General features: G+C 52.5%; 1 protein-coding gene across 3 annotated transcripts; it reads right to left on the bottom strand.

Moving 5' to 3' along the window:
* Positions 1–297: 297 nt before the first annotated feature.
* Positions 298–27,102, bottom strand: LOC111853235 (histone acetyltransferase p300-like). Of its 3 annotated transcripts, none has more exons than XM_023829943.2 (31): positions 24,576–27,102; positions 21,367–21,965; positions 20,917–21,093; positions 20,500–20,821; positions 20,045–20,158; positions 19,482–19,721; positions 19,264–19,372; positions 18,995–19,129; positions 17,819–17,936; positions 17,556–17,739; positions 16,473–16,547; positions 16,199–16,284; positions 15,970–16,095; positions 15,393–15,854; positions 14,837–15,049; positions 14,327–14,504; positions 13,939–14,057; positions 11,143–11,382; positions 10,915–11,003; positions 9,686–9,766; positions 9,038–9,094; positions 8,803–8,880; positions 8,626–8,693; positions 7,721–7,871; positions 7,478–7,624; positions 7,228–7,341; positions 6,903–7,068; positions 6,555–6,722; positions 6,127–6,288; positions 4,496–4,777; positions 298–4,382 (listed from the first exon to the last, which is right to left on the bottom strand). In XM_023829943.2, exons 1-31 carry the CDS (start codon positions 24,661–24,663, stop codon positions 1,659–1,661), a joined length of 7,872 nt encoding a protein of 2,623 aa, XP_023685711.2. In that variant the 5' UTR covers positions 24,664–27,102; the 3' UTR covers positions 298–1,658. The 3 variants fall into 3 exon arrangements, with proteins under 3 accessions (XP_023685711.2, XP_023685713.2, XP_023685712.2); XM_023829945.2 differs by having other exon boundaries at positions 15,393–15,851; XM_023829944.2 differs by having other exon boundaries at positions 19,264–19,369.

Genomic DNA, 27,102 nt, shown 5'->3' with positions numbered 1-27,102 from the left:
CATAAAGTACCAAGGCTTAAGTTAACTAAGTCCTTATTCTGCCTGTCAGAATGGGAATGATGATGACAAATAACACCTGGATCAATCAAATTTTGCTTCAGACCATTAAAAGAGACATTTCCAGGCAAACATACCTGGGTGTAATAAAACATTTGATCTGCCCATTCCTCATTCCTTCTTCATTTCTGTGATGTCACAAGACGCTTTTCTATTTGGGGGGGGGGGGGGAGAGAATAAAGAAATCAATATTTCTAATAAAACTGAACATCTGGTAGTACTCATAAAAACCTGTACAACTTTTTTTTTAACTTTCAATTTTATTTAAAAAAAGTACTTAAGTCCACAGTTTTACTTTGTACAGTAAAAAATATTAAATTAAAATCCCAAAGTTCTGAGCACAAAGAGGGGGCTGTAGGGAAGGCAGGCAGGCAGGCCATGACCTCCTGAGGGGGCGCTGTGGAGCGTCAGCGTTTTTGGAGTGCATAGGGTCTCAGCCCAGAGGGAGCAGCAAGGGTCTGACGCCGAGGAGAAAGGGTTAGTCTGACATGTCCCTTTTCCTCCTCCTGCACCTCCTGGTTCCTCCTGCACCTCCTGGTTCCTCCTCCTTTTTCTTCAGTACAGTCCATGGAAGGCAGAAGCTTCGCCTTCTAGTACACTCCCCCTCACTGAAAATCCTCCTGGCAGAATTTAAAGGTCTCCAGATTGACCGCCCTCCCCACCCCATGAACAAATCCCCCACTACCTCCCATCATAACCTACCCCACACACAGGTACAGTAAATGCTTCTTCTGTACCCCCACCACTTCTGATAAATGTGTCTCAATGCAGGGAGCTGACCCACAGTCATGGGTGGGGGGTGGATGGGGGGGGGGGCGCCCCAGCAGAACACTGATGTCTAATGGCTCGGCCTGTCCGATACGGCATGAAAGAACAGAAAACGAAATAAAAACCAAAACCAAAAAAAATTGGCCGCTTACACCGTGAACCAAACCTTAACCTCCAACCAACATAAAAAAATCCCCACCCCAAAAGAGGAAAAGAATGATAATCCATTCAGACAGTTAACAAAAATATACTCTCAATGTAGCAGTCTCAAAGTACACATACCATTAAACCGTCAAAAAAAAACTAAAATAAATAAAACAAACCCAAACTTTAAAGGAAGATATGCTGCAATGTTTGGATTGATTAATAATAATAATAATAATAATAATAATAATAATCCCACATCACTCTGCAAAACCGAAAACAGAGACTGATTTATGGAGGAAAATTTACAATAAAAAAAGTCCTTGCATTAAACCATTTTGTTCATTAATTCTCCACCACTTTTAAAATCTTAAAAATATTTCTTTAAAAAGGCAAATTCTCCCTCCCCACCCCAAAAAATATTACCTGTGTCTTATTCTCTGCAGGAGACAGACAAAATTATCCCCCATTTTGTACACAATTAGCAAAAAAAAATATATATATTAACAGCAATAACTTACCATTCATTAAATTTTTATTCATTCATTGCCTTATTGTAGAGTCTCCCATAGGAAGTTCAGTTCATTTTTATTGTACTGGAAAAATATTAAATAATGTTAATAATAATAATAACAATAATAATGATAAAAATCCTAACACTGCCCCCGGTTTGTGATGCACTTGCGATGCTACATCATGTCTAAGGTACTGTGATTAACGTCCTGACTGTTGCCGCTCATTAGCTCTGTGGCCCCGGGTCCGTGTAGCGCCCCCATGCTGCTAAGCTGAGACAGCATGGCGTTCGGATCGCTGCCGAACGGCCCTGGGTCCATGGGGCCTTGCTGCTGTTGCTGCTGGGCCAGGGGCTGGGGGACTCCCATGGCTGGGTGGTGCTGGGGCAGGTGGCCCTGATGCGGGGAGCCTGTCTGGGTCTGGGGGGAGATGTGGTGGGGGGAGGGCTGGGGTTGCATGCGGGGCGAGGGGCTGGAGCGCGGCGGCTGCGACTGCGGCCGCGGCGACAGCTGGGGCGAGCGCACCTGGCTGCTCAGCGAGGCGGCAGCCGTTAGGGGCGCCCCCTGCAGGTGCGGGTGGGGCGACTGCGACATGGGGTTCTGCTGGGGGCTCATGGGGCTGCCGTGCTGGGCCGGGGAGCCGCCGCCCAAGTGTTGCTGCTGCTGTTGCATGAGCCGCTGGTGCAGGACCTGCGGAAGCATGGACATGGGCTGGGAGGACGCGGCCTGGGGGCCGCCCTGAGGGGGCGGGGGCTGCTGTGGCTGCTGGAGGGGGGGGCCTCCGCCCCCACCGTCTCCCCCCTGCAACATTGCGTTCTGCTGCTGCTGCATCTGCAGGTGGTGCTGATGTGACTGGAGCCGCTGCTGGAGCGCAGGGCCCGGGTAGGCCTGCTGCGGCTGGCCGGGCTGCGGCCCCGCGGGCTGAGGCTGGCCGGGCTGCTGGCCCAGGTAGGCCTGCTGCTGGGGCGGCTGCGGCTGCTGGAATTGGCCGTGGGCGCCCATCTGCTGCTGCTGCTGCTGCTGTTGTTGTTGCTGGAGCTGCCTCCGCATCAGCAGCTCTCTGAACTGGGGGGTCATATTGGCAGCTTGGCCCTGCAGGCCAGCTTGCTGCTGCTGTTGCTGTGGCTGCGGCTGTTGCTGCAGCGGACCCATAGGGGGCATGCCCATTCCTTGGCCCATGTGCATACCTGCGGCCACAGCACCGGCATTCACGTTGACGGCAGAGGGACCCATGGCTCCTGGGCCGGGAGCAATGCCACCCCCCCCTCCCGGGGCCCCGCCCTTATAGCGGGAAGCACGCTGCTTGATGAAGGCAGCCATGAGTTGCGGGTTGGCACGCAGGATCTCCAGCACTTGCTGCTGCTGCAGCGGCGAACTGGGCGAGCGAAGGGCACGCAGTAGCTCCTGCAGGGCAGCCTGTGGGAGGCTGCCGCCACCCGCCAACCCACCGGCTCCGGCCGGGACACCCATCACGGGCCCCTGGCCTGGCTGCTGCTGCTGGGCCACCATCATGGCTGGGTGACCAGCCTGGCCCATCATGCCAGACCTCGGCTGGATCTGCATGGATGGGTTGCCCCAAGCCTGCTGCTGCGGTTGCTGCTGGGGCGGCTGGAGCTGGGGGGCACCTTGTTGTGGGAGTGGCATTTGCGGCGGGAGCTGATTCTGAGGGTTACCCTGCGGCAGAGGCTGCTGCATGCCCACCATCATGCCTTGCTGGGGGGTCTGCTGCTGCTCCATGTGGGCCCTGGCAGCCTGCGGGGACAGACCGGGCGCCCCAACCATGCCGGCGCCGGGGTGGCCCATGCCTATGGGGGCCTGGGGCTGTGGGGGCTGGTGGTGGGGGTGAGGAGGCATCATGTTGGGCGCCTGTCTCTTCAGGATCTGTGCCTGGGCCATCTTGCGCTGGGTCTCAGCTACTCGTTGGATTTTCATGGCGATCTCGACAGCCGCTGGGGGGGGCCCCGACGAAGGTGGCGGCGGCTGCTGCTGCGGGGCCATGGGTGGCTGCCCAGGGTTGGGCTGCAGGGGCTGCGGCTGTTGCTGCTGCTGGGGTGGAGTGGCCGGACCCAGCCCCGGCTTTCCCTGGGACTGTGGGGAGGAGAATGGATGGCGGGGCACATAGGGTGGCAGGCTGTTAGCGTGCTGGAGCTGCTGGGCCTGGGGAGGCTGCGGCTGCTGTGGTGGCGGCACCTGGGGCATCATCTGCTGCTGCTGCTGCTGCTGCGGCGAGTTCATCAAGCCGCCAGCGGGCATCTGTTGCAGGTGGTGCGGTTGGGGGCCGCCCCCACCCACCCCCGGCGGGGGCACAGACGGCACACTGGGTTGGGTGGGTGTCTGTGGCGTCGGAGGCTGAGCCCCAACTGACGTGGGGGTGCTAGGCGCGGTGGTGCAGTTGCTGTTCCCCGGGGAAGGCAGACCTCCTGCTCCGCTGCCCCCTGTGGGCTGGCCGGTGCGCTGCATGCTGGCCATGCGCCGGCGCAGCATCTGCGCCTGTTGCAGCCGGTGTTGGATCTGCTGCTGGCGCAGCTTTTGCTTGATGTTGAGGCAGAAGGGCACGGGGCACTTGTTTTCCTGGCAGTGCTTGGCGTGGTAGCAGCAGAGCGCGATCAGCTGCTTGCAGATGGGGCAGCCGCCGTTGGTCTTGCGCTTGCAGCCCTTGGTGTGCTGCACCACGCGCTTCATCTTCTGGCAGGATGGTAGCGAGCAGTTGGCGTTACGGCACTGGCAAGCGTGCACCAGCGACTGGATGCAGCGCTGGATGCTGAGGCGCCGTGAGTCGCCGGGGCTCTGCGTGGCTGCTGCAGCCTGGCTGTTGCTCTCGTCATCCAGGCCCAGGCCCAGCTTCTCCATCTTGTGCTCGTGGCCCTTGTTATTATAGCAGTTGATGCACAGGTCATAGTCCTGCAGGGAAAAGAGGAAATAAGCAAATGGTCTCGTTCATAAACTTGAGCAGACAGAAAGCCACCCCTCTCAGAGAAATCGCGGCCCCAAGACACCCCGCCTCCCCAGCGCACCTCGCAGACGGTGCAGTGGAAGCGCGTCTCCACGTGGTGCTTGCACTCGTTGCAGGTGTAGACGAAGCGGTCCTGGCTCTGGTTGTGCAGCTCCACCAGCATGCACATGGTGCTCCACTTGGAACGTCGCAGCGAGGAGAACTCCAGGTGCTTGTCGCGCGCCAGCGTCAGGAATGCGTCGCGGCCGTCCATCAGGTCGCACGCCATCAGCGGGTCCGGCTCCACGATGAGCGGCAGGGAGTTTGCGGCGGGCCCAGCAATCAGACGAATCACGAAGAACACCTTACGATGGGAGGGAGGGGACAGCATGAGTCTAAGCAACACTGCGCTAATGTCCCAGTCAGCCAAAAGCAAGGATTTCCTATCCATTCCTCCGCCCATCACCTCATGCTTGGGGGGTTGAGATCTTCTCCGACCCCATCCTCCCCTTTTTTGCCCTAATGAGCACTTACACCTGCTATACCTTTGAAATGACTTGTCAAGCTTGTTTGCAAAGACAAGTGTGGCATTTTAAAAACAGAATGATGTTAAGAAGCCATTCGCTGTCCCTCCCCATTGCCTGCAGATTCATTAAACCCCTCAAGTCCACCATGGTCCCGCAGACAAGATGCCACAAGACCACCGAATAGATGGCTTTGTCTGTCACTCATATAAGGTTCAAAATAAGCCCGTCTGCCATACACAGGTCAGCTTCAGCGCTAGAGGGTAAATTGCTCCACTTATCTAGCTCCAGCGGCTGGTAGATGCTGGCTAGTAATCATGTGAAACACAAACACAGTTCAACTCCCACAATCGATATTTCTCGGGATGAAATTCCTCTGAACACAACCCTGTGGTTTGTGGGACACAGTCACTCAGGATTCTGACCTAAGGGACATTTTAATTAGGATCATTCAGCCATTTAACATGGACACAAGCTGAAAGAGTTTGCCAACTTCTCAGAGATGTTAAGCAGGAGAGATGAAAAAAAACTCCTGGAGCAGAGACAGGAAACATGTCTTATGGAGAATTAAGAGCTGATGAGTAAGCAATGAGAACAGCGTCTATTCCACAGTGAAGAATTATGCGTTTCTCAATTGTCAGGAAGATGCTGCCAACAAATAAATAAAATTATACGCTGGCATGTATGCAAATAAGTCTCAGGCAGTTAGAGAGCAGGAAATCGAGCCACCAAAGCCATCCGGAATGGAAGTCTGCTCCCGTCAAAGCAAAAGGCAGCATGTACAGCGCTGACGGGAAGGAGGGTTTCGGGGATCAAGCCCCTCATGAGGAAGCACGGAGTGCACATTTCAGACTGTGCAGGAGTGTTATTTACTCAGGAAAACGCATCTATTCTTCACAACACTGGGTTACTGAAGACGCCTGGCAAATTATCATCATGCCAACGAGTGCCGCCGGAGTGTATGGACTGATAAGGTCAAGGATGCTGGTCATTTTGAAGACTGATTCACAGGAGTTAAAATATCGATACAATTATACAGTTTTCAAAGGATGTTGCTCCTTTTTTGTGGATATAGATTTCATCTTCCAAGGAATAACCCAATAACTATACCTAGATCTAAGTTAATTTTTAATGTCATTCATCCATTCATTCCCTGCTGATGAGACAGACAGCCGGAACACTCGCATACCTCCTTGTGCTTCTCCATGGTGGCGTAGAGCTTCTGCGACAGGTCGTTGGACACGTTGGGCATCCCCGGCTTCTTCTTGTTGGCTCGGCTCAGGCTGCTCTTGTTCTTGCTCGTCTTCTTACTGTTCTTTTTCTTGGCGTTTTTGCTGTCGCCCTTGGTAGCCTGCAGTGGTGGGGGGAGGCATGGAGACAACGTTGGCACAGTCACCTGACACCTACAAGAAGCTAATAAGCAATTTCCAAGATGCAAAATATTACAAATATGCCTTGGAACCAGGCTCATTAGGGGCCTGTTTAACTAGAGCACTGAAACCGCCTTTGCCAGCTTCCATCAATAAAAAATTTGCTTAATTGGCCAGTTCTCCAACTAGGAGGGGAAGACTTGGTACAGTGGAGCCCCCTCTTGGGACGAACACCCGTGAGACTCACATCGATGCTCTCGCTGGAGGTGCTGTTTTCCTCCCTCTTCCGCTCCTCCTCTTCCTGCTCCAGCTCCTTGATGCTCTCCTCCAGCACGTTAGGCCAGAAGTCACCCTCAAAGTAGGGCAGCTCCTTGGCACTGGTTAAACGATCTTCTGTGGCTTGCTTGAAGATGTCCTAAGGATGCGCAAAAGGAACATCTCATTAACACTGACCATCAAGATAAACAGCACACATAGCAACAGGGCAGGTAGTACGACCAAGAACACTAAACTTGAGGTGGGTCGATGAATGACACCCTTCACATCCTGCTACCCGCTCAGGATAAAAACCAGAAGTTGCTCTGGCCCAGCGCACCTTGTAGTCATGCACGATGCGCTCAGACACGGCCTTGTCCAGCATCTTCTTGTACCACTCCTGCAGACGCTTAGGCTTGGGGATCTTCTGGTCCATTGGGTGGCAGTGGAAGATGTAATCATCCCCCTCACTGGGAGGACAGGCCCAGATGTGCCCAGTTGTGAACCTGGGACAGAGTTGGAAGGAGGAGGTGGATTAAGACCCAAACCACCATCATTCGAGCAATGACATCACAGCAGGATGCCTCAATCATGTATGACGGCAACCAGTGAAATCCACAGTGCAAGGTACCATGGCAACAAGGGGAGCAGTGAGGATATCGTACCCCAGCTTCTTGACGTACTCCAGGTACCCGATGAGGATCTCGTGGTAGACGCCTGTGCGTAGGTGTCGTGGCTGGAAGAAGTGTACACTGTCCAGGTAGGAGATGTACACGCGCCTGAGGGAGAGAAGGTTGGAGTCCATGGGGAAAACGCGACTGAAGTGAGCAAGCTTTAAAAGTAAGGTACTGAGCTGCCCCAGCGAAACGCAGGGGTGACAAAAACAGATGCGACAGCGAGTGCATTTCTCCTGACCTCTGGTTGGGCGGCGGGCAGTCGGACCCGTACTCCTGCACGTGCATGCCGAAGAAGCAGACGTCGGCGCCGTCGATGTCCTCAAAGGCAAACAGCGCCTTGGTTCTGTAAGGGAATGACTCTGCCATCTCGCCACTGTCCACGAACCTACATGGGGGAACCATGCCAACGATATGAAGTCAAGAACGTGCGTCGTGCCACTCCCTCGACAAGAAAAAGAGGTTAGAGAGACTCTGTTCCCACCTGGCCTTCATGCCCGGTTTGACTTCCACCACCTTGTCGGACACGTGGACCACGCGGATGGTGACCTCGCCTGATTCCGGATGGTTCTGCCTCCTGAGGTACTCGTTGACACGCGTTTCCAGGAAGTTTCCGAGCTTCGTATGTGGCAGCCCTGATGTGGCCAGAATGGAAGGGGAAAGTGGATGGGGGGGGGGGGGGGGGGGGAGGCAAGAGAGGTCAGGGCTACATCCTGAGGTCAATATACAAACACTCTGCTAAAGTCTTAGGCAGTCAAAAGAAATGTTTAAAGCTAAAAAAAAAGAGAGCATTAGAACTTGCAACTTAGGAGTAACCAAAACTATTTCTTGTGTTTTCCAAAAAGTTACTGATATCTCTCTGGATGGCTAGATGAACACCGCTTCAGTTCTCAAACCTGGGGACCTCAACCATTCCTTGTATGTCAACTTTCTCCCCCAACTGACTAATTTAATTAAGTAAAAGTCAAAGAGATATTGACCAGCCAGACGAGCTATGCTAGTGGTCGAGTGCTGCACATTCTGAGGTGATTTTAGCAGAAGTTCTGAATTGGCTAAGCTAGCACACTTTGACAGGCATAATAATATCGGTTTTACACCAACATGAAGATCATTTAGAGATTTTATTTGGCTGCCTAAGACTTTTTGCACAGTGCTGTACATCTTAAATAAAACTCAAGAACTCAACCAACAGTTTCACAACCCAACATGCACCCTACAGACGCAGTTCTTCAGCAGGAGCTTCAGTATGGTGAAGGAGGTCAAATCAAAGAGTAACATGCCCCAGCAAACAAGGCAGACATCTGCAATCATGTGTCTTCAAGTGGGGTTTAAGTATTTAAGTAACCAAGTGAACGGAGTAAAAAGCTACCAGGACGGCCCATCACTCACTTTTAGCTGCATACTTGTTCTCCTTGCGTGTTTTATTGGACTTCTTCAGGCATCTATCACACACGAAGCTGTGGGGGGGGGCAAGAGGTGGGCAGGCCTTGAGTGTAATGGCAGAAAGAAGAAAAAGGACACCAGAAAGGGGGGGCTTGGGGGATCTACAAGCAAATACCAGCTCACCCCGTTGGCCAAATGGTCTCGTTATGAAGGACGCAGATCTGGTGCATTTTGCGACCGCAGTCGATGCACTCAACAAGCCTGTGAAGAGACGAGCCCGGAGTGAGTCCAGAAGCACGGAGAAGCCGCCCACCTTGGAGGTGGGGACCCTGCAATCGAGCCACTGACAGGCCTTTAGACAGTGCAAAGTTACACTTTAATGGGAGACTCCCTTTAGGGCAGCCGGAAGAGCGCTTACAGCTCAGGGTCCAGCGTGTCGTTCTTCTTCCTCTCAAACTGCTCTTTGTTGATGGATCTGAAAACGAGAGGGAGAGCGCCCCCAAGTGGGCCGTCAGCACCGGTCATGGGCTCACTTCACACTGGGTCTCATGGTGGCCTTGGGGCTAATTTACTGGTAGCAATCTAACTGGGATTTCCAAGGGATGCTAAGCTACATTAGACTACCTCTGACAGCCAAACTCTCCTTTCAAGAACTAAGATTCAATACAATAGCATTTATACATTTAAACAAATCCAGTTACTTTCAAACAGTCTGCCCTATTATTCACACAACTGGGCACACAGGAGTCCGGAGGTTTAGAATGGCCTTCCAGTTAAAAAGCAGAATACTGGGCAGATTAAAGCAAGAGACCAACTGAAGGAAGCAGAAACATAGGAAGAAAAAAAAATGGAAGGGAAGAAGTGGGAGAGCAACAGAGAAAGAGAAAACGGAGGATAAAGGGGAGAGAAAAAGTTGTCAGTGTGAGAACAGCCATTGTACAGAAACACTAAAACAGCTTTCTACATCCTGAAGAATCACTCCAGCAGTACTGAACGGTCAAAAACATCCTGCAGAATCATGCCAGGAGACGAGATGGAGATGAGAGATGGAGCTGTAGATACTCACGTCTGTGGCTGAGAGGGGTCGTCCCCCAGGGACACGCTCTCGCCCTGGATTTCGTTGAAACACTTCTCACAGAAGTGGTACCTGTCAGCAAGAAGCCCATATTTTGGTGAACTATACCGTTCGCCACAGTACAGCCAATCACAGAGAGGGCACCAAGGAGCAGCCACCAATCAGGGCAGGGCAGGCCAAGGGGAGCGGGCACACGGGAGGAGCAGAGGGCAGGGTCGATCATCGTCGGGGCAGCCAATCATGATGCAGGATTTGTTTTGTGTGTGTGTAAAATTTCGGAGTGGATGATTGGTCACAGCAAAGCAGGCCAATGCAGACATCACAAGCGTTAAAAAAAGAGAGAAAGGGAGAGGGGGAGTCGGGAGAAGGGTACAATGAGTATTAAAATAAGTGAAAAATAAAACGTTACAGACAAGACGAGGACAAAGTGGATGGGATGGCAGGGGAGGGAGGAGGACACGATAACATCCAAGATAAACAGAGAGCAGAAAAGCCAAGCAAAGCGCATATTAGCTTCCAGACAAGTCAATGGGCAAAAACAGCACAGCTAGGTAGTAACAGGAGGTGGGGAGGGGGGGGGGTCATTATGCACAAATGAGGGACACATTAACAAAGGATTTACATCGACTTGTCAGCTCATTTCAAAGAGGGCCCTTTTTGGCACATGGCAGTTTAAAAATAAAAAGCGCTGAGGGACAGAAGAGCCCCATTTGGACCTGCTCAGGCAAGTCACTGGCACCGGCGAGCTACGCTGGGACACCCCCACTGCCCCCGGACATCATGTCGGTGAGGCGAGCGCAAATCCCCCGAGAGGCACAACCCAACATTCAAAGCCAATTATACCAGCAAACCGTTACAGTTTAGCAAAAAGGAGCCCCTTTATAAATGCCATGCTGTTCATAAGCAATGAGATAAAACTCCCCATTCAGACCAACATGGGGTGGCCAAAGTGACACATACACATCGGCGTGTGCGCCGCATGCAGGCCTGTACACGGGACCGCTGACGCGTGTGCGCCACATGCAGGCCTGTACACGGGACCGCTGACGCGTGTGCGCCGCATGCAGGCTGAAACACCGGCCATTAAGTCATAAGATGGCCACCTCCGCTCTCGAATTCCATACGGAATCTACACTGCGGACGGGGGGCACCGCCCACGCTGGCCACCGCCCACACCGGCCAGGGGTAGTATTCCGCGGGAGTGCCCGGCAGGGCCTCACCTGTTCTGGTAGCTGAAGTACGCAGCATCACGGGGAATGGTGCACAGCTGTTTGCCGTAGCAACACAGGGTCTGGGGGGAGAACTCCAGCTGCGCCACGGCAACAGGCAAAAAAAAAAAAAGGGGCGGTGTTAATGGCCAAGTTGCCGAACAGCTGGCGAAGAACAGCCAATCGTACAACGTGCTTTGACACGTCGATATTGACGCCCTCTCTCTCTCTGACACGTACCTTCCTGCCACAGCAGTAGCCCAGACTCTGCATGACCGGGTCGATCTCTTGCTCGAAGACCTCAGCCAGCTTGGAGCAGTACTTGTAGACGCGCGAGGTCTTGCGGTTGTAGAGCCAGGCGTTGTTGAACATGAGCCAGATGTCGTCCACGTACTGCCAGGGCTCCTGGTACTGACCCGTGTCCAGCTTACGCTTAATGGTGGACAGGTCCATTGGGTTCTTCACAATGTCAAAGTAGTCCTGGGATTTCCCCAGGATGGTTCGGAAAGAGGGAGGGGGTGGGGTGGAAGGAGTTTGAGGCATCGTGGGTTTGGCCCACGGTAGAATGAAGGAGGAAGTTGGCGGCAGAGGTCAGTGTTGTCATCATTGTCATCGTCGAAGTAGAACATTGAGAAGAGGAAGAGAACGATCATCAGCAATAAGAACCACCAGGAGCTTCACACGCACACAGAAAAAACGTTCTCCGTCCTTGTCTGAACTTTGCACCTTTTTATCCAGCTGAGTTTCGAATTAGGGGTATTACCTTAAAGCCCCAGGTCTTGCTGCGAAGCCGCCTGAGGGCATCGCTCAGGACCAGTAGACACATTTTCGCTCCGTGACCATTAAACAGGCCATCAGTCCCCTCCCACTTCATTACTACTGACCGAGTGCAAAGTTGAGGCGAGGCGGAGAAAAATCAGCGGACATGGTAACGCACGCTGACAGCGCCAGGCAACGGGCAGCAAAACGGGCAGCACGTTTAAAAGCCAAGCGCCCAGGAGCGAGCAGAAACAAGCCATAGAGATGCCTTCGGTGGAAGGGTCGTCATGGGAACCAACGGGCAAGCAGCCAGCATCCAGCATCCAGCCTGGCTGCCCTAGCGCACGTGTTCCTGCACGTTATGCTAACGTAACAGCCGTGAAGTTACGGGAATGTTCCCGCTAATCGTTCAATAGCACAGAGTACATATACATGACATATCCATGTGAATTGCAGAGGGGGGTATCCGCAGTGAGCTGTACAGTGAGGACAGGCTAATACTGGCAGGAACACGACACTGGGACGACCGGCACTGCAAGCTGGACCATACGGAGAAGTGTGACCCCATGCCAGTACAAATAAATACTGGGGGGAAAAAACTTTTTAAAATAACAGTATGTCTGCCTGCAGGTAGCAGTACAGACAAGTGGGGAACCATTAAGATTCACATTTTGGGGACGAATCGCATCAATGTGGCGCCGAACGCGAGCCGAGTCACCCCCTACCCTAGACCACCTCTCTCACACATCAGAGCCGTTTGCGGCCTGCGTCACCTGCATATGGGTCAAAGTGCACGAAGGAGGAGCATTCACCGCGCCTAGCATCCTGACAGGTACCGTTACTGCACGAGCTGGCATCCAGAACAAGGTCAGTATGTCGCGGACGAGTCAGAACAGGCTTCTGACGGCAGCGAGTGTGCGAAAGGTGGTCCTGCACATTTGTTCGGCTGAAGCACACTCCCCCATTTGACCCCAGGCCCAACCACGTCCGGCACAGAGCTGGGGGGCCGCGGAGATGCTCCACTAGCCCCCGAAACTCATCATCAGAATCTCAACGCTTCAAAGCATCAAAGCTGCTTCGATGCGTGCGGCGAATGGAAATAGTTCAAATCGAAATGAAGCAAGAGGAGAAAAACGTCAAAATGCCCCTGGAACTGTCTGCGGGGCGTAAACAGGCACGCCCACCCCGCGCCCTCGAACCTGCAAGCCCTGAACCAGACCCTCCCCAACTCGCTGGGGCCCAATTACTGCTCCGTCTGTCTGACAGAGCAGGGCATGAGAGGGAGGGTACAGAGGTCGGCGTGCCAAGCTGACCCCCGGGAAACGGCAGGTGGCGTCTCCCGGAAAGGGGGGGGGGGCTCTGCGTATCCAGGCAACTAGAAGCTTTAGACAGGCAGCAGACAGACGGGGAGCTCGTTTTTAAGGGAGGCGTCCCCAAAACGGCATGGCCGGCTACACTGATCGATTTCATGCCGATTAATGAGCTTCTGCCCTCCCTCTGCCTCCCCACCCCCCAACGAGTTCAATAACTGAAGTGATTTTCTTTCAGACTTCGGAACGTTTCTGGTGTTGCTTCATTTCATTTGAAGAATTTTAGGCAGAAGATAAAATGAAGGGAGCCGGAGAGAAGCAAGCATGAGCTCACAGAGACAGACATACAGACACTTTGGATTCCCTCACGCCAGCAGAGCGCCAGGGAGGTGGGGAGACGGCCTCCCATGCCGTGGACGTGTAAACACACACACACACACACAGGTTTATGGTCATGTAATTATATCTTTGTGGGGACTCTCCATTCATTTCTATGGAGAACTCAAATCACAACATGACACCCTTAACCCCCACCCAGCCCTAACCTTAACCATAAGTAACCAGACAAAATACAAGACTTTTGGCATTTTTACTTTTTGGATTGAATTCACAGATCTTAGTGGGAAGCTGAGAAACAGTCCCCACAACGTCAAAACAACAGGTTTTTACTACACTGCGGGGGATGTTTGGTCCCCACAATGTAATATAACACTAACCCACACACACACACCCCCACACGGTATCAGAGGTCCACTCACACTCACACACACACACACACTTACACACACTCACTAACGGTCATGAAAAGGAGAGGACAGCCAGGGCCAGGAGGAAAAGCAGGCGTGATGAGAAAAGAACTACAGGAGGTGGGGGGGGGGGGGGAAAGGGGGGCATCTAAGTGGAGGCAAAAATGGAAGCCAGCGCAGTCCCTTACCAGGTTAGTTCGGTTACTAGTTCGAATACGTACGGGTATTCCCAGTAACTGGGGGTCCACCGGCTGTCGGAAGGGCAGCGACTCAGGATCCTGCCGGTACAGCGCCTCCAGGGTGGGCATGAGAGCCTGGCGCAGTTCCTCTGGCTTGAAGACTGGCATGGAGGAGAGGGCGAGGTCAGCGCTTCGGGCACAGACTCACACGGGGTCAAACCACAGACAACCCGGCAAACACGGGCTGCCACAGGGCTCACAGGAAGCTACGCTAGAAAGGTGACAGACAAACCAAACCTCCAGCTAATTCTGCCGTCGCACTTCAAGCGGCTGACGGCTTCCATGCACCGACACCACAGAGGCAAAGTGCAGGCATCGCATCACACGGTATACGAATACAGACCAGGCCCAGTGGGCGTGGCAGCCTTACTTTTTCTCTTGCTCTGAGCGCTAGACGGAGAGCTCAGAGGGCCGGCCGAACCTGACCCCTCCTCTTCCTCTTTAGGCTCCACTTTCACATCTGGCTTCCTGTCCTCAAGTCCCGGCCCCAGCACAGTCTCCATGGGCTCCACTTTGCACCGATCACCTGCCGCTTCTTCCTTTTTAAGCTGAAGGGAGATGGAATTAAAGACACGGAGGAGAAGAACAGACAAACATCATCAGTGCTGTTCAGCTCAACTCAAGCAAAGAGGATCAGTAGCACCTCTTCGTAGATCTATCTATTCAATACTCCATGTGCTACAAAGTAGTCCTGCTCATCTCACAACTGTTCCTTGGTGGTAAACATGAATTCAATTTAAAATTCCTTCATAACTGATCAAAGCATCAGATCAGCTGAGAGGTAGTGGCAAGGTGACCCAGCCTAGTAAGACTATTGACGTATGGCAGCCACGCCGGCCTTCCCGCTAGAGCGCCCCCTCTTGCACACTCGCTCTCTCACATCAAGCTTCTCCTCGGCCTTCATGTCGGCGTGCATCGCGGCCATCTTCCCCGAGGATTTCCCGTCCGAGGCCTCGTCCTCATCCTCCTCGTCGTTCTGCTTGATCTCCATCTTGGGGTCAGGCGGGGCGTGCTGAGAGCCGGCGTCGGCGCTACTAACAGATGCAGGCGTGGAGACCTGGCCGTCCGCAGTCAGGGATGATCTTTGGGACAGCTGGAGGAGCGGAGAGGCAGGTTAGGGCACGAGGGACAAATGAGAAAAGCCCAAGTCGACACAGCTCTCGACGGACGTAAAACTGACTTAAATCGGGACAAAAAATATCTGATAGCATTTCTGTAAACTTTGTGTAACGCAAAAAGGCGACGCAAGTCGGTATGTAAATTTGCACTTTACATTTATTTAATACGAGTTTTTTAGTACATACGACTGGTATATTTTTCATCTTCTACTCTATTTTTATTATAAGTTGTCGTGAATGAAATGAGGCATAAATCTGACTCCTGGTTTGTGGAAGGTGGGGAGTGGTTTAGGGGACGCAGCAGGTAGACAGACTCACCGGAGTGCGTGGCATTTGGGGCGGCAGGGGGGCAGTCGGGGTGGACACTGAAGAAGTCAGCCCCGGCTGGGGCACACCGGGGGCACCTCCTGCCATCTGCTGCTGCTGCTGCTGCTGCTGCTGCTGCTGCAGCGATTGAGCGGGTTTGTCCGAGCCCATCCCTGGGCCCATGGCCTGAGCCAACTGCGGCTGGGGCGTCTGGGAGCTCGCCAGCGCCGGCGGAGTGTGGTGGGGGGTGGGAGTTAGGCTACGGGCAGGGGACGGCGAGTTCTGCCGCAGCTGGGGGGGGCAGTGCGGGTGAGAGCTGCTGGCTTGGGCTGAGGGGGGAGGCAGGCCGGGGGGAGGGCCTCCACCAAGGCCGCCAGGTCCCATGGGCCCCACGAGGGCCCCACCCCCCACTGGTCCTGTCTGGGGGAGTGGACTGCTTACAGGAAGCGGTGGGGGTGTGGCCATCTGAGACTGCTGGGTGGGGGGAGGTACAAGGTAAATAAATTAGCGATAATAAATGCCCCAAATAAAATGGCTCAAGTAACAGCACATCTGCGTTTCATATGGGGGGGGGGGCGCAGCTTCGAACCTGTGCCATGCCAACTGAGCCGGGCCCGAGCCCAGGTCCTGATCCGGGACACTGATTGGGGGGCAGGTACTGGTTCTGGAGCTGGTTCACATTTGGCTGGCCCATTCTTGGGGTTCCCATACCCACCTAAATGAGAGACACTCGAGTTAAACACAAAACCGATCCGAGAATGGTGCAGCCATTACTGCTCTCTGCCTCGCGGTCGACTGCTCAGGGATGGAGCACAGACCTGGCCAACGGGGACGCCCATCTGCAGGGGCGGCGTGGACCTCTGGCCCATGGACTGCATTCCCATCTGACTGAACTGGCCCATACCTGATGAGAGGAAATGGTTTAGTGTGAGGGCAGGAGTGCGCACACTCAGGCTCTTAGGAAGCGTCAGGCTGTTTTGCCCAAAGGAGCTGAGCTCATCGGCTAAGCATCCCAGAGGGATGTCAGACTTAAGGTAAAACGAGAGAGAGTGAATACGAGCATCTCGGCCTGAGAGGGGGGGGGGTGCCCACCTGAAGGGTTCTGCATCCGGTTCATCTGGTTGGGCACCGGGGGCCGGACAAGAGAGGGATCAGAATGAGGTCCGTCTGCAAAAGAGACAACTCAGTCAGGATGGATATCCGCAGTGTGGCTGCTCATACCGCTGCCATTGTAAGAGAACCCTCTACATCAGGGGTGGGGAACCTGTCCCATGCCGGTTTGTGGGATGACCTCTCCATCAGCCAATAATAAAGCAGTGGTTCCCAGCTACAGTCCCGGGGACCCGCTGTTATTGGCTGATTGAGAGGCCAATAACAGCCGGCCCTCCATGGATCAGGTTCACCACCCCCGCTCTACATGGACCTGCACCCATTTCATGGTCATTATTACTCTCCATTCCATGTGACTCGTGTACCTAAGGGCTTCACTATATGGACAAAAGTACTGGGACACCTGGCCATTATACCCACAAGAACTTTTATGACATGACATTCTAAATCCATAGGCATCAGTATGGAGCTGGTCCCCCCTTTGCAGCTATAACAGCTGCCACTCTTCTGTAAAGGCTTTCCACAAGATTTTGGAGTGTATCTGTGGGAATATTTGCCCATTCATCCAGAAGAGCATTTGTGGGGTCAGGCACTGATGTTGGATGTGAAGACCTGGCTCACAATCTCCATTCTAGTTCATCCCAAAGGTGCTCGATGGGGTTGAGGTCAGGGATCTGTGCAGGCCAGTCAAGTTCTTCCACACCAAACATACTTTTACCAAATATGGACCACAGTCATGCTGGAACAGAAAAGGGCTTTCCTCACTGTTCCCACAAGGTTGGAAGCATAGAATTGTCCAAAATGTCTTGGTATGCTGAAGCATTAAGAGTTCCCTTCCCTGGAACTAAGGGGTCTAGCCCAACCCCTGAAAAACAACCCCATACCATTATCCCTCCTCCACCAAACTTTACAGTTGGCATAATGCAGTCAGGCAGGTAACATTCTCCTGGCATCTGCCATTGAAAACGACTCACCCATTGAGAATATGACACAAAGTCAGAGCTGAGACTGGATGACGCTGAAATCCAATAACCCCATGGCACAGTAATGAGCGAGTGAACTCACTGGGCGGCTGTCCGGGAGGCATAGGGGGATGCCCCATTCCGGGGGGACCCTGGCCCAGGCCGGAAGGCGGCATGCCAGGCTGCGTGGGCAACATGCCTTGCTTCTGCAGCCGGGTTCGCCGCTTCTCTTCCAGCTCCTTCTGGATCTTGTAGATCTTCTCCGCCAGGAGATGGTAGTACTCAGCCTGTGAGGGGTAAGCAGAGAGACGCTGTTACAAGTCGGTGCCGCCGGCGTGAGAGGACGGGTGGAGGAGGGGTACGCACCCTGCTGTTGGCCGACTCGTACATGTCACCCTCCACCTTGCGGGCGTAGGCCACCAGGTTCTCCATCCGCCGGTCCTTGAGGGCAGCTGGGTCGGGCGTGGGGAAGATGGCCTGCACCCTGCTCAGGGGAGAAACAGATGGATGGGTGGGTGGGTGGATGGAGTGAATCATGTGACACGGTGGGAATGCTGTCAACATGCAGAGTATGCGTGAGGGGCAGCGGTGCTAGATCAGGATTTTTACCCCTCTATTCCGCCGAAGAAAGCAGCTCCCTCACCTACCATTCCCCACATCAGCTGGACCTTCCCCATTTATACCTGCACTATAAACAATTTTATTTTCTGAACCTGGACTTTGCTGTTTTGAACTTGCTTTGCCGGCCCCTGGAGGATGAGCGCCCCTTTTGACTGTGGTTTCTTACTACTGGGGAGTTATGTGTGGTTTCTTACTACTGGGGAGTTATTCCTAACCACTGTCCCTCCGGCTAGCTCTCTTCGGGCTTAGGGCGAGGATAATGTAAAGCACTTTGAGACAACGCAATATTGTTAAAACGCACTGTGGAAAAAAATGTTAATACTATTTTCAATTTTCATTTGAAATCAATTGTAGTTTTAATTCATTTTCAGTGTGCCTATATTAGTTTTTATATTTTATTTTCAGTTGATGTTTTAGTAAATTTATTTCTAAGGGCAGACTGAAAATTGTAGAGCATTTTATGTGTCTGATATTTAGAGAACCTTACATGAATATACAGTACACATTATGTACCAATATCCTCAAAATGAAGAAAACATGTTCCAAGTATTATTAATGATCATTAAGGATAAAAAAAAAATCTATTTAGCTAATAACATTTAAAAACAGTAATGGAAAGTATATGACGTTTGTTTTTATTTGTTAGCTTCAGAAGCAATATTAATAGTTTTCATTGAGTTATAGTTTATTTTCATATTTTTTTTTTTTAGCTATTAGGTATTTGTTTTCTTAGTCCAAGCTAACAACAATAACTCTGGTGGGAGGGTGGCTGAGGGTCACAGCCCCACTGCACGTCTGTTGATCTACTGCTGTCCCTATAAAAATGCTACTTCCTGAAGAGACAAGTTCACTGCGAGCACCGTTTTTAAGGTCACGACCGCCGGCGTCGCCACGGCGACGGGGCAAGAGCGAGGGACTTACAGTTTGTGCACCAGGTGGTTGCGCAGGTCCTGCGTGATGTCCTCATGCCAGTTCTTCCTCATGCCCGACGCGGACGGGGGAGCCGCTGTGGGCATGGAGCCCAAGACACCCACCCCGGCAGTGTCGTTCATTAGACTGAGGGGGGGGGGGGCGTAGTAAAGGGACGGGGGAATAATTGGCATGAATAATTATAGTTAACATCAGGGGATTAACATCAAATTGGGGGGGGGGGGGCGTGCCTGGACGGAGGGAGACTTTCCGTGACGCACCTCTGCGCGTTCATGCCACCGTGCAGCATGGAGTCCTGCAGCAGGCTGGACTGCTGATTGGCCGACTGGACCCCGACGCCTCCATTGACACCCATGGGGCTCCCTCCTGCTGGGGGGGAGCGAGAAGAAATTAAATAAAAATCCAGCCCCCCCCTTCTGAGCTTGGCATTACAGCCCCTCCCATCCCCAGGGCTCCCTGCCGGAAACCGCTTACTCACCCATACTCCCCAGGGGTCGCATCCCCGGCTGCCCCTGCAGGCCCTGAGCGGGCAGCTGTGTCTGGGGAGCCTGAGCGGGCATCTGGGCACCCTGGTAGGTGAGGCCCAAGGCGGCATAAGCCCTCTCTATGGAGCTGGGGTCGATCTGGCTGGGCGGGTTCAGGCTGGGTGAGCTAGGCTGGCCTCCTGGCACGGTCCCCAGGGCGCTTCCCAAGCCCACTCCAGCGGAGCCCAGCAGCGCTGCGCGGATCAGAGGCAGGCTGTCAGTTTAGGCCACGCCCACCCCGAGGAGAGGCATTTAATGGCCCGGCTGTAATTACCGCGCAGCTTTAGCCGCGACACGGAAGCGGCACCTCCCACGTGGCCCTCCCATTTCAGGTGGCCTCATGCGTACCATGGGCCGCGTCACCCGAGACCCAAAAAAGGGTGTGATGTCAAAAACCACTGAAGTATTTATTTGTTTTCATCTATATTTCAGCGTCAGACAGCCAAGTGCACAGGCCCCTCCCCCTTCCTCTCTCCCTCTCCCTCTCCCGCAGGCAGGGGGGGGGTGGCAGACTCACTCTGCTGGTTCCTCTTGTCCCCGGCGTTCTTCAGCGGCAGGCAAACTGGGCAGTCGTGACGCGTGCAGTTCTTCCAGTGCGAGATGATCTGTCTTGACGAGGCGCAGTGCGCTACTGTGGGTTCGGACAGAGAGACCGGTTAACGGCGACTCAGACAGGCCTCGCCGGGGATATCGTAAATAAGAGGGCAAATTTAATCGTGCGTGTTAAACTTCACGCAAGGATAAACAAAGGAGACATTTACTCATTTATCTGGCCATTAAGTGACCGACAGCAGAAGGACAGGTTACAATTTTATGTGGTCCTTGGGATTCGAACCCACAACCTGTGCAATGTTAGCACAATGCTCTACTTGTTGAGCTACAAGAGCTTGTGGCATGAAAGCTGTACGTAACAAAGATCAAAGCTGAGGACCAGAGCTAGGCGTAGAGGGCTCACTCTCCCCCCGCACTCACCCTGGCAGGACTTGCCGGCCTGGCAGTGGGTCATGTGGTTCAGCACGTTCTTCATGGTGCGGCAGTGGGGCAGGGAGCACGGCCGCACCTCCCCGTTGGCCTGCTCACGCCGCTGGCACTTGTGGGCGTGCAGCAGGAGAACCAGCTGCTGCTGGATCAGTTTGCGCTTCTCCGGGTCGGCCGTGGGGGGCGGCGGGGCCCCCGCAGGGCCAGGGGGCGTCGCCACGGTACCGAGGCCACCCGGTGCGCCGGACATCATGCCGGCTGCTGCCGCCGTTCCTGCTACGGGTCCTGCCACCCCTGCTGGCGGCTGCTGGGAGGCCTGGACAGATATTAAAGAGGGGGGGGGTAAGTTTCCACTCAGAGCAGCCCCAAACATGGCCGAGGAGCTCCTCCCACAGGCCGACAGACACTCACCATGCCAGCCATGCCCTGCATCGGCGGAGTCTTCTTATCCAGGTTAAACTGGCCCAGGTTGCTGGGCAAACCGGTCTTGTTCTGGAGCTGCGGGCCCAGTCCGGTGCCACCGAGACCTTGGCCCGCCGGCTGACTGTAAGGGCTGCCATAGGGGCCTGGATTACCCATCATGCCCATCTGGGGGGGGGGGGAAAAAGGGCCAAACGTCTTTCAAACACACTTTGCACAAAAACGCTGTGACTTAATCTACCTGTAGTGTAACAGAGACATAAAACACTGGGGGGGGGGGGGGCAGAGATAATGAGAAATGGAGTAGCAGTGGCTCCACAAAGCCCTTAATCACAATTTTCAACCCACCACATGACAATATGAATCTTATCAAGGGTTGAAGGCTGCTTTCATCACCCCTCTGTACAGATTCATGCGTGCAGGCGGGGGCGGGGCGGGTACCTTGTTCACTGCTCCTGGCTGCTGCCCCCTCAGTCCAGCCTGCGCTGCCGCACCCAGCTGCTGGACACCCTGCAGCTGCTGTAAAGAGTCGGGCAGCATGTTGTTCCCCAGAGTCATGTTTGGGTAGCCCATCCTGGGGGATCCGTTCATGACCTGTCCACCCATCATGCCTTGCTGCTGCGACGTGGGCGCCTGCTGCTGCCCATTCCCCTTGGGGGCTCCCGCCATGCCTCTGATCATGCCGGGCCCGCCCATCCCAGCTGGGTGCATCATGGACGCATGCTGAGGGGAGGGCTGCTGAGGTGGGCCGCCCATGCCGGCCGGTCCCGCGGAAGCGTTCATACCACTATGGAGCCCCATCGCACCCCCTCCCGGGCTCGCCCCCGCCACCTGCTGGCCAGAGGGAGGTCCGGGCGGCCCGCTGGAGCGCAGGAGCTCCGACAGCTGCTTGTGCTTGGCTGCTGCGTCCTGCACCCCGTGGGGACCCCCGCCCACGCCAGCGTGCAGCTGGCCCAGATCCCCGCCATTGGGCAAGCCCAGCTCTGAGCTGATGAGCTCGTCTGGGAGGTCATGCTCCAGGTCAAACAGTGAGCTGAAATCTGTCGGGAGAGAAACGGGGGAAACAAGTGTCAGTGAGATGAGAGCTGACGGCGGACGCTGCCATCACGGGTAGTCACATCAGCCGTCGGGTTGCTGGCGTTTGGATGCGACAGCTCTGACTAGCTACGAAATCAACTCCTGTTGGGTGGGAATAGAATTACATATTTATAAAAATGGGACATGGAGGAGGTCCGCCCAAACTAACAACTTTGTATGAGATGGAACAACAGCAGCTCGAGGTCAGACGAGCAGCACATTTGTACATTGCGAACAAAAGCTGGGGAAAAAAACGAAAACAAACAAAAACTGCAGAAAGACAAAAATCCCCACACATATACCCAAAGCCCCTGGTCCTCAGTGCCCTACAACCCCCCATGTCCCATAACCCAGGGCATGCCAGCGCACCCAACAGATACCATACTGCTGGGTATAAAGCCACAAGAAGGCAGACAGTAGTGCAGGCATGTGACCAAATACATCCTTTACCAAATTACACACTCACAAGCATACACTAAACGCTAACAAGATGTGCCGCAGGGCCACCACCTGCCTGGGGGTGCAGTGAGCACACCAGGACGCCTCCCTGTCCCCCGACCGCGCCGCTGTGTTAAGGTGGCTGTGTTAAGGAGGCCCGGCCAGGATGTAGCGAGAAGCGTTAGCCGCCAGGCTTTGCCGGGGAACAAAACCTTGACAGAAAACGCACCACTTACGCTGGTGGCTTTCCTGCCACACATCAAATCCAAGGGTGGCACATAACTGCTGAGGCACCAACCAAACTAATCACAACCAAAATAAATTAATAGATTAAACTATTAATATAGTCTTTAGTGTGATGCATACTCATTTCAGCTTAGCAGAACTACATCCACATACTAGGCTACAATACAGGCAAATACTCATGAGGGAAAAAAAAAAATCAGTCCTTTATTAAGCATTTACTCACACCTCTGCACAGCAAGCTGACTCAAAACATCGTACGCTATGCTCACGTGCCTGAAAATCGTTTCTACATAAGAATGGTAACACAGGCACAAGCGATTGAGACACCCACCCGTCTACATTCACAACTGTTAAAGAACCCATCATGATTTGATCAACAGCTCAATAAATCAATTTAGGCCATAGGCACAAAGTTTCTAATCTTTCTAGACGTTAAATTAACGTTATTAGTGGCACCACGGAGTTTAGCAACACAAAGTTTTGCTGTGTAAACAGGGGTATTGAAATTAATTGATGTGACAGGTGCAGCAGGTCACAGGAACATCTATATTATTGACGCTAGTAAAATTCTCGTTTTAGGCTGTCGTCTGTGCACAACTAAAAAAAATAACTATAGTGGCATCACCGAAGTTCCCTTCGCGGCCACAGCACTTTGTCAGCAATAGTCTACGCAAGGATCCATCTTCTAAATTACAGACCGAGACCCGGTATTAACGTTTTGCATGTCAGATGTAATAAGCGAATGTGAAAGGCACTTCTGCCATGAATCTGTACGCCATCGAGACACAACCAAAAACGACACGGCTGTAATCTCTCATCATTCCTGTATTAGTAACGTATCGTACACTAGCCATTAAACAAAAGTACTATCACGACAGACAAACAACCTATTGTCCAGCAATCAGCGAGCCTTAGACGGGCAGACAAAATGGCAAACTGATGAGTTTCCCCGACTCTACAAGAAGTTTCTTGTCTTCACGGAGTCCATCAACCAATTCTTTTTAAATACCTAAATTCATCAGGTACGAATCTCGTCGCCCGGCAGACTGGATCTGACCTGCGTGGGTCTCTTTCCCAGAAGATGCGCGGAGCTGCCGACTGCGGACGAACAAAAGGGTCCCAGTACAATGGAAATGTCCGGGACTCCATGCGGGCCAAATGGCCACGGATCGGAACCGACAGGCCTCGGAAACCGGGATATGCGGTACCGGGAAGGCTCCAAAGGAGCAAAGCCGGGAGAAAGACACCGTATGTATGTGGACAGCCAGGCAGAGGGGGGCGGCATCGCATTCCTCCTAAACACCTATTGCATTTACAGGGGATCGGGAAATAAAAATCCCTCACACCCGGCTATTGACTTTCACAGACCAGGTTCACCTAGCTGACCGGTACTGAGACACAAAAATCGAAGTTTGCACCGATTTAAATGACCGGCTCCCTCACTCACTTTCCTTTGGATGCTCCATAACACGTCCATCTACCAACTTTCCCCGGTGATTTGTCGTGTTTCCAAAGTGGACGAGTTCCGGCATCCAGAGCCCGAAACGCTCCCCAGACACCGAGCTAACCGGCTAACGCAGCCACTACCGGGTCTGCAAACATACATTCGTCTTGCTCGACACAAGCGACGCTTTACGACTTAAAATGCATCGTATTAAATTAGTTTACATGAAATCGGAGAGATTTAACACATCTTCAGCAGAAATACAAACAGTAGCTAGCTGACTTCGCTGAATTCCCCACGACTGCACTAGAGGAGAGGAAGGTAATTACGCTGCTAGCACATCACATCTGTCTAATAAGTCAAACAAACGCAACACTGCTGAAACTTAAAATTAAAATGTACGGCGACGACGAAGCATGTCAAAAAATGAATTATTGATATTTACCATTTCCATCACTGGCAGACAGTGCCGGCGAAGAGAGTTTAGGCCTCTTGGCTGAAGGCGGGCCGGAGTCCAGACCATTATCGGCCATATTTTTTTTCTCCACGAATCAAAAATATAAGCTCGTTATCCAGAAATAAAACGCGTTATTCTCCTTTCCGTCGTCCAGTGTCCGTTCTTATCGAACGTCCGCGACTTTCCCCCCCCCTCCTTTTTCGGGCCGATGCGGAGGGGGCCGTCTTGTGTATATGTATTTTAAATACACTCCTCTTTCCAGGGCTCCCCTCTATTTCAGCCTCGGCGTATCAGCCTCCCCCCTCTGCTGTCGATTTTTTTTTCTTTCTTGTTCCTTTATAGATTTCGGCAAGTCGAGGAGGAGGGAAGGTGGAGTCGGTGAGTGGAGAGAGATGAGCCGGCGGGCCCTGCACTAACTCATGTAGCCTCTTCTGCGACGGCGAAGCTGTCCCGGGACCTGTCCTCCGCGGCCGCGTCCGCTTTCTCCGCCATCGTCGGCGGCCACACCGAGCTTTCAATCCGAACGAGCCGTGCCGCGGAGTCGTGGCAGCAGGCGGCGAGACGAGAGCGAAGGACCGCGACCCGACCGAACCCCGGCTGCTACTTCGAGGGCTTCGCCTCATACAACAATACGAATGAGTCCCAGGGCGGACAAACCGTGGATTTCGACCGGGATGCCATTGCAGTCAGTACATCTTGATCCCAGCAGAAGCATGATTTTTTTTTTTTTGAAAAAAAGAGAAAATATGTCCGCACAAGGGGAGGAACAACCACCAAAATAATGCAGTAGCTGGTTCCCTTTCACTAATTGCTTATTTCATGTCTTATTATCGCATTTATTCTTAAAACAGGAGTTCAGAAACCCAGTTTCTGTCCGACGCTTCCTTCCCGTTCATCAGTCGGCTACCTTACGCAGGAAAGCGGCCGACTTTTCAGTTCAGTTCCCCAAAACTGCTGTCTGAAGGCACGGCAGCGAGCTTAAATGCAGAAAAAGTACTTCGATGTCAAATTTATTCATTGAAAAATAAAAGCACGGGACAGGCGTCAGATTTTGAACCTTAAATTTGCCAACCACATCAACTAGGCGATACCTTGCGAGGATGGTTCTTAAACATTCAGCATCCACCGTTCGATAAAAGTACATATATCCCTAATTTGAAAAACTGTCGATTTCAATACTGTAGAAACTGTAATATCACCACACCGTAAGAGGGGGAAATAAAATTCTAATGCGTGTTCATAATACAATAGTGATGCTAGCTGCGATGCTAACAGCTAACATACCCAGAAAACAGTTAAACAAATTATTCCCTCGCGCATCTGACATATAAAATGACTTCGGAGATTCCGGATATACTGGATATTACTTCGATCGACAATACTGTTCGTGCATCTATTCGAACATCGAACAAATTTGGATCTTGCGCCCTCTCTGAATTAATAACTGTATGCAAAGACAGGTTTTCAAAAATATTTGCGAAAAAAATGTCAAACCCGTGCAAAGCGAAGCTGCCTTTACTGTACGGTCCCGCTTGCGATGCGTAGTCTATCAGATCGATTCTTGCTATAAATTTATTTCTCCAAATTATTTCGATAACTGGTTAATTGGCATTAAAATTGATCCAATTAGCCCGTTTTATTTTGCAGCGAGGGTCTCCTATTGCGAGGGCTTGCTGTATGTTGAAAAGAGTAGCTTCTTTCTCATCATACCGACAAACTACGGTCTTATACTAATATTTATCCATTGGTGCTTCGCGCATGTGGACTGATTGGCAAATTTGGCAAGAAATAATCTTACACTGCGTATAACGACCGGAGCTGGTAAAGGCTAGCAAAGAAAACCTCAAACCAAGAACAAGAGAATATGTCTATGAGCGAAAATCGGATAAAGCGAGGGGTGTCGCTACAATATTATGGGTTATTTTAGAAGTGGGAAGCTTCGGATCCAAAAAATATACACCTCCCGAAATAGCTGGCTCCTCAAAATCCTTTCATTAAGTCTTTGTGATGGTGTGTCCCCCCCTTCGCGTTTATCCTTTTTATTTTCTTTCTTCAGTTTAATTCCTTTTCTCTTCCCTCTTTTCTGGTCTTTAATGTCTCACTTTCTCGTTTTTTTGTCTTTCATGGCGTTTTCCTCCCGTGACGATTGGTCAATTAGCGATTATTTTTGCGATTAGGTGGTTTAATTTCTCCTTCTCTTCCTCGCAGGTTTTTCCTTCGTTTAATATATCGTCTTCTTCCGCCTCTCCTCTCCGCTCCGTAAAAAACCCTTCCTTGGATATTCAACGGAGAATTTGCCTTTTATTTCCCGCTTCCTCCTCCGTTCGGATGTGTCTCTTGAATTTTTTTTTATTGTTCCGAGACGGCACCGCCACTCTTGCGTGTCCGGCGGCTTTCGGAATCGCTATAGTCGGCGTAGAAGTCGTTCTCTCTCTCGGTCTCTCCTGCCTCTCTCCGTCTCTCCGCACAAACAAAATGGCGGCTTGTTGTTTCTACTCCTCAGATACGGGGGGGA

Source organism: Paramormyrops kingsleyae, chromosome 22 (assembly GCF_048594095.1).
Source record: "Paramormyrops kingsleyae isolate MSU_618 chromosome 22, PKINGS_0.4, whole genome shotgun sequence".
Classification (NCBI taxonomy): domain Eukaryota; kingdom Metazoa; phylum Chordata; class Actinopteri; order Osteoglossiformes; family Mormyridae; genus Paramormyrops; species Paramormyrops kingsleyae.
The sequence above is the reverse complement of the archived record's forward strand: the minus strand, read 5'-3'. Positions and strand labels throughout refer to the sequence as shown.

Bases quoted from the DNA above. Each gene is read 5' to 3' on its own strand.
- LOC111853235 (XM_023829943.2), bottom strand. From the start codon at position 24,663: ATGGCCGATAATGGTCTGGACTCCGGCCCGCCTTCAGCCAAGAGGCCT. The intron at 17,740-17,818 runs GTGCGTACCCCT...TACCCCTCACAG, and splicing joins ACGAGTCGGCCAACAGCAGG to GCTGAGTACTACCATCTCCT. The intron at 7,872-8,625 runs GTGAGTGATGGG...TGGCCACATCAG, and splicing joins GAACAAGTATGCAGCTAAAA to GGCTGCCACATACGAAGCTC.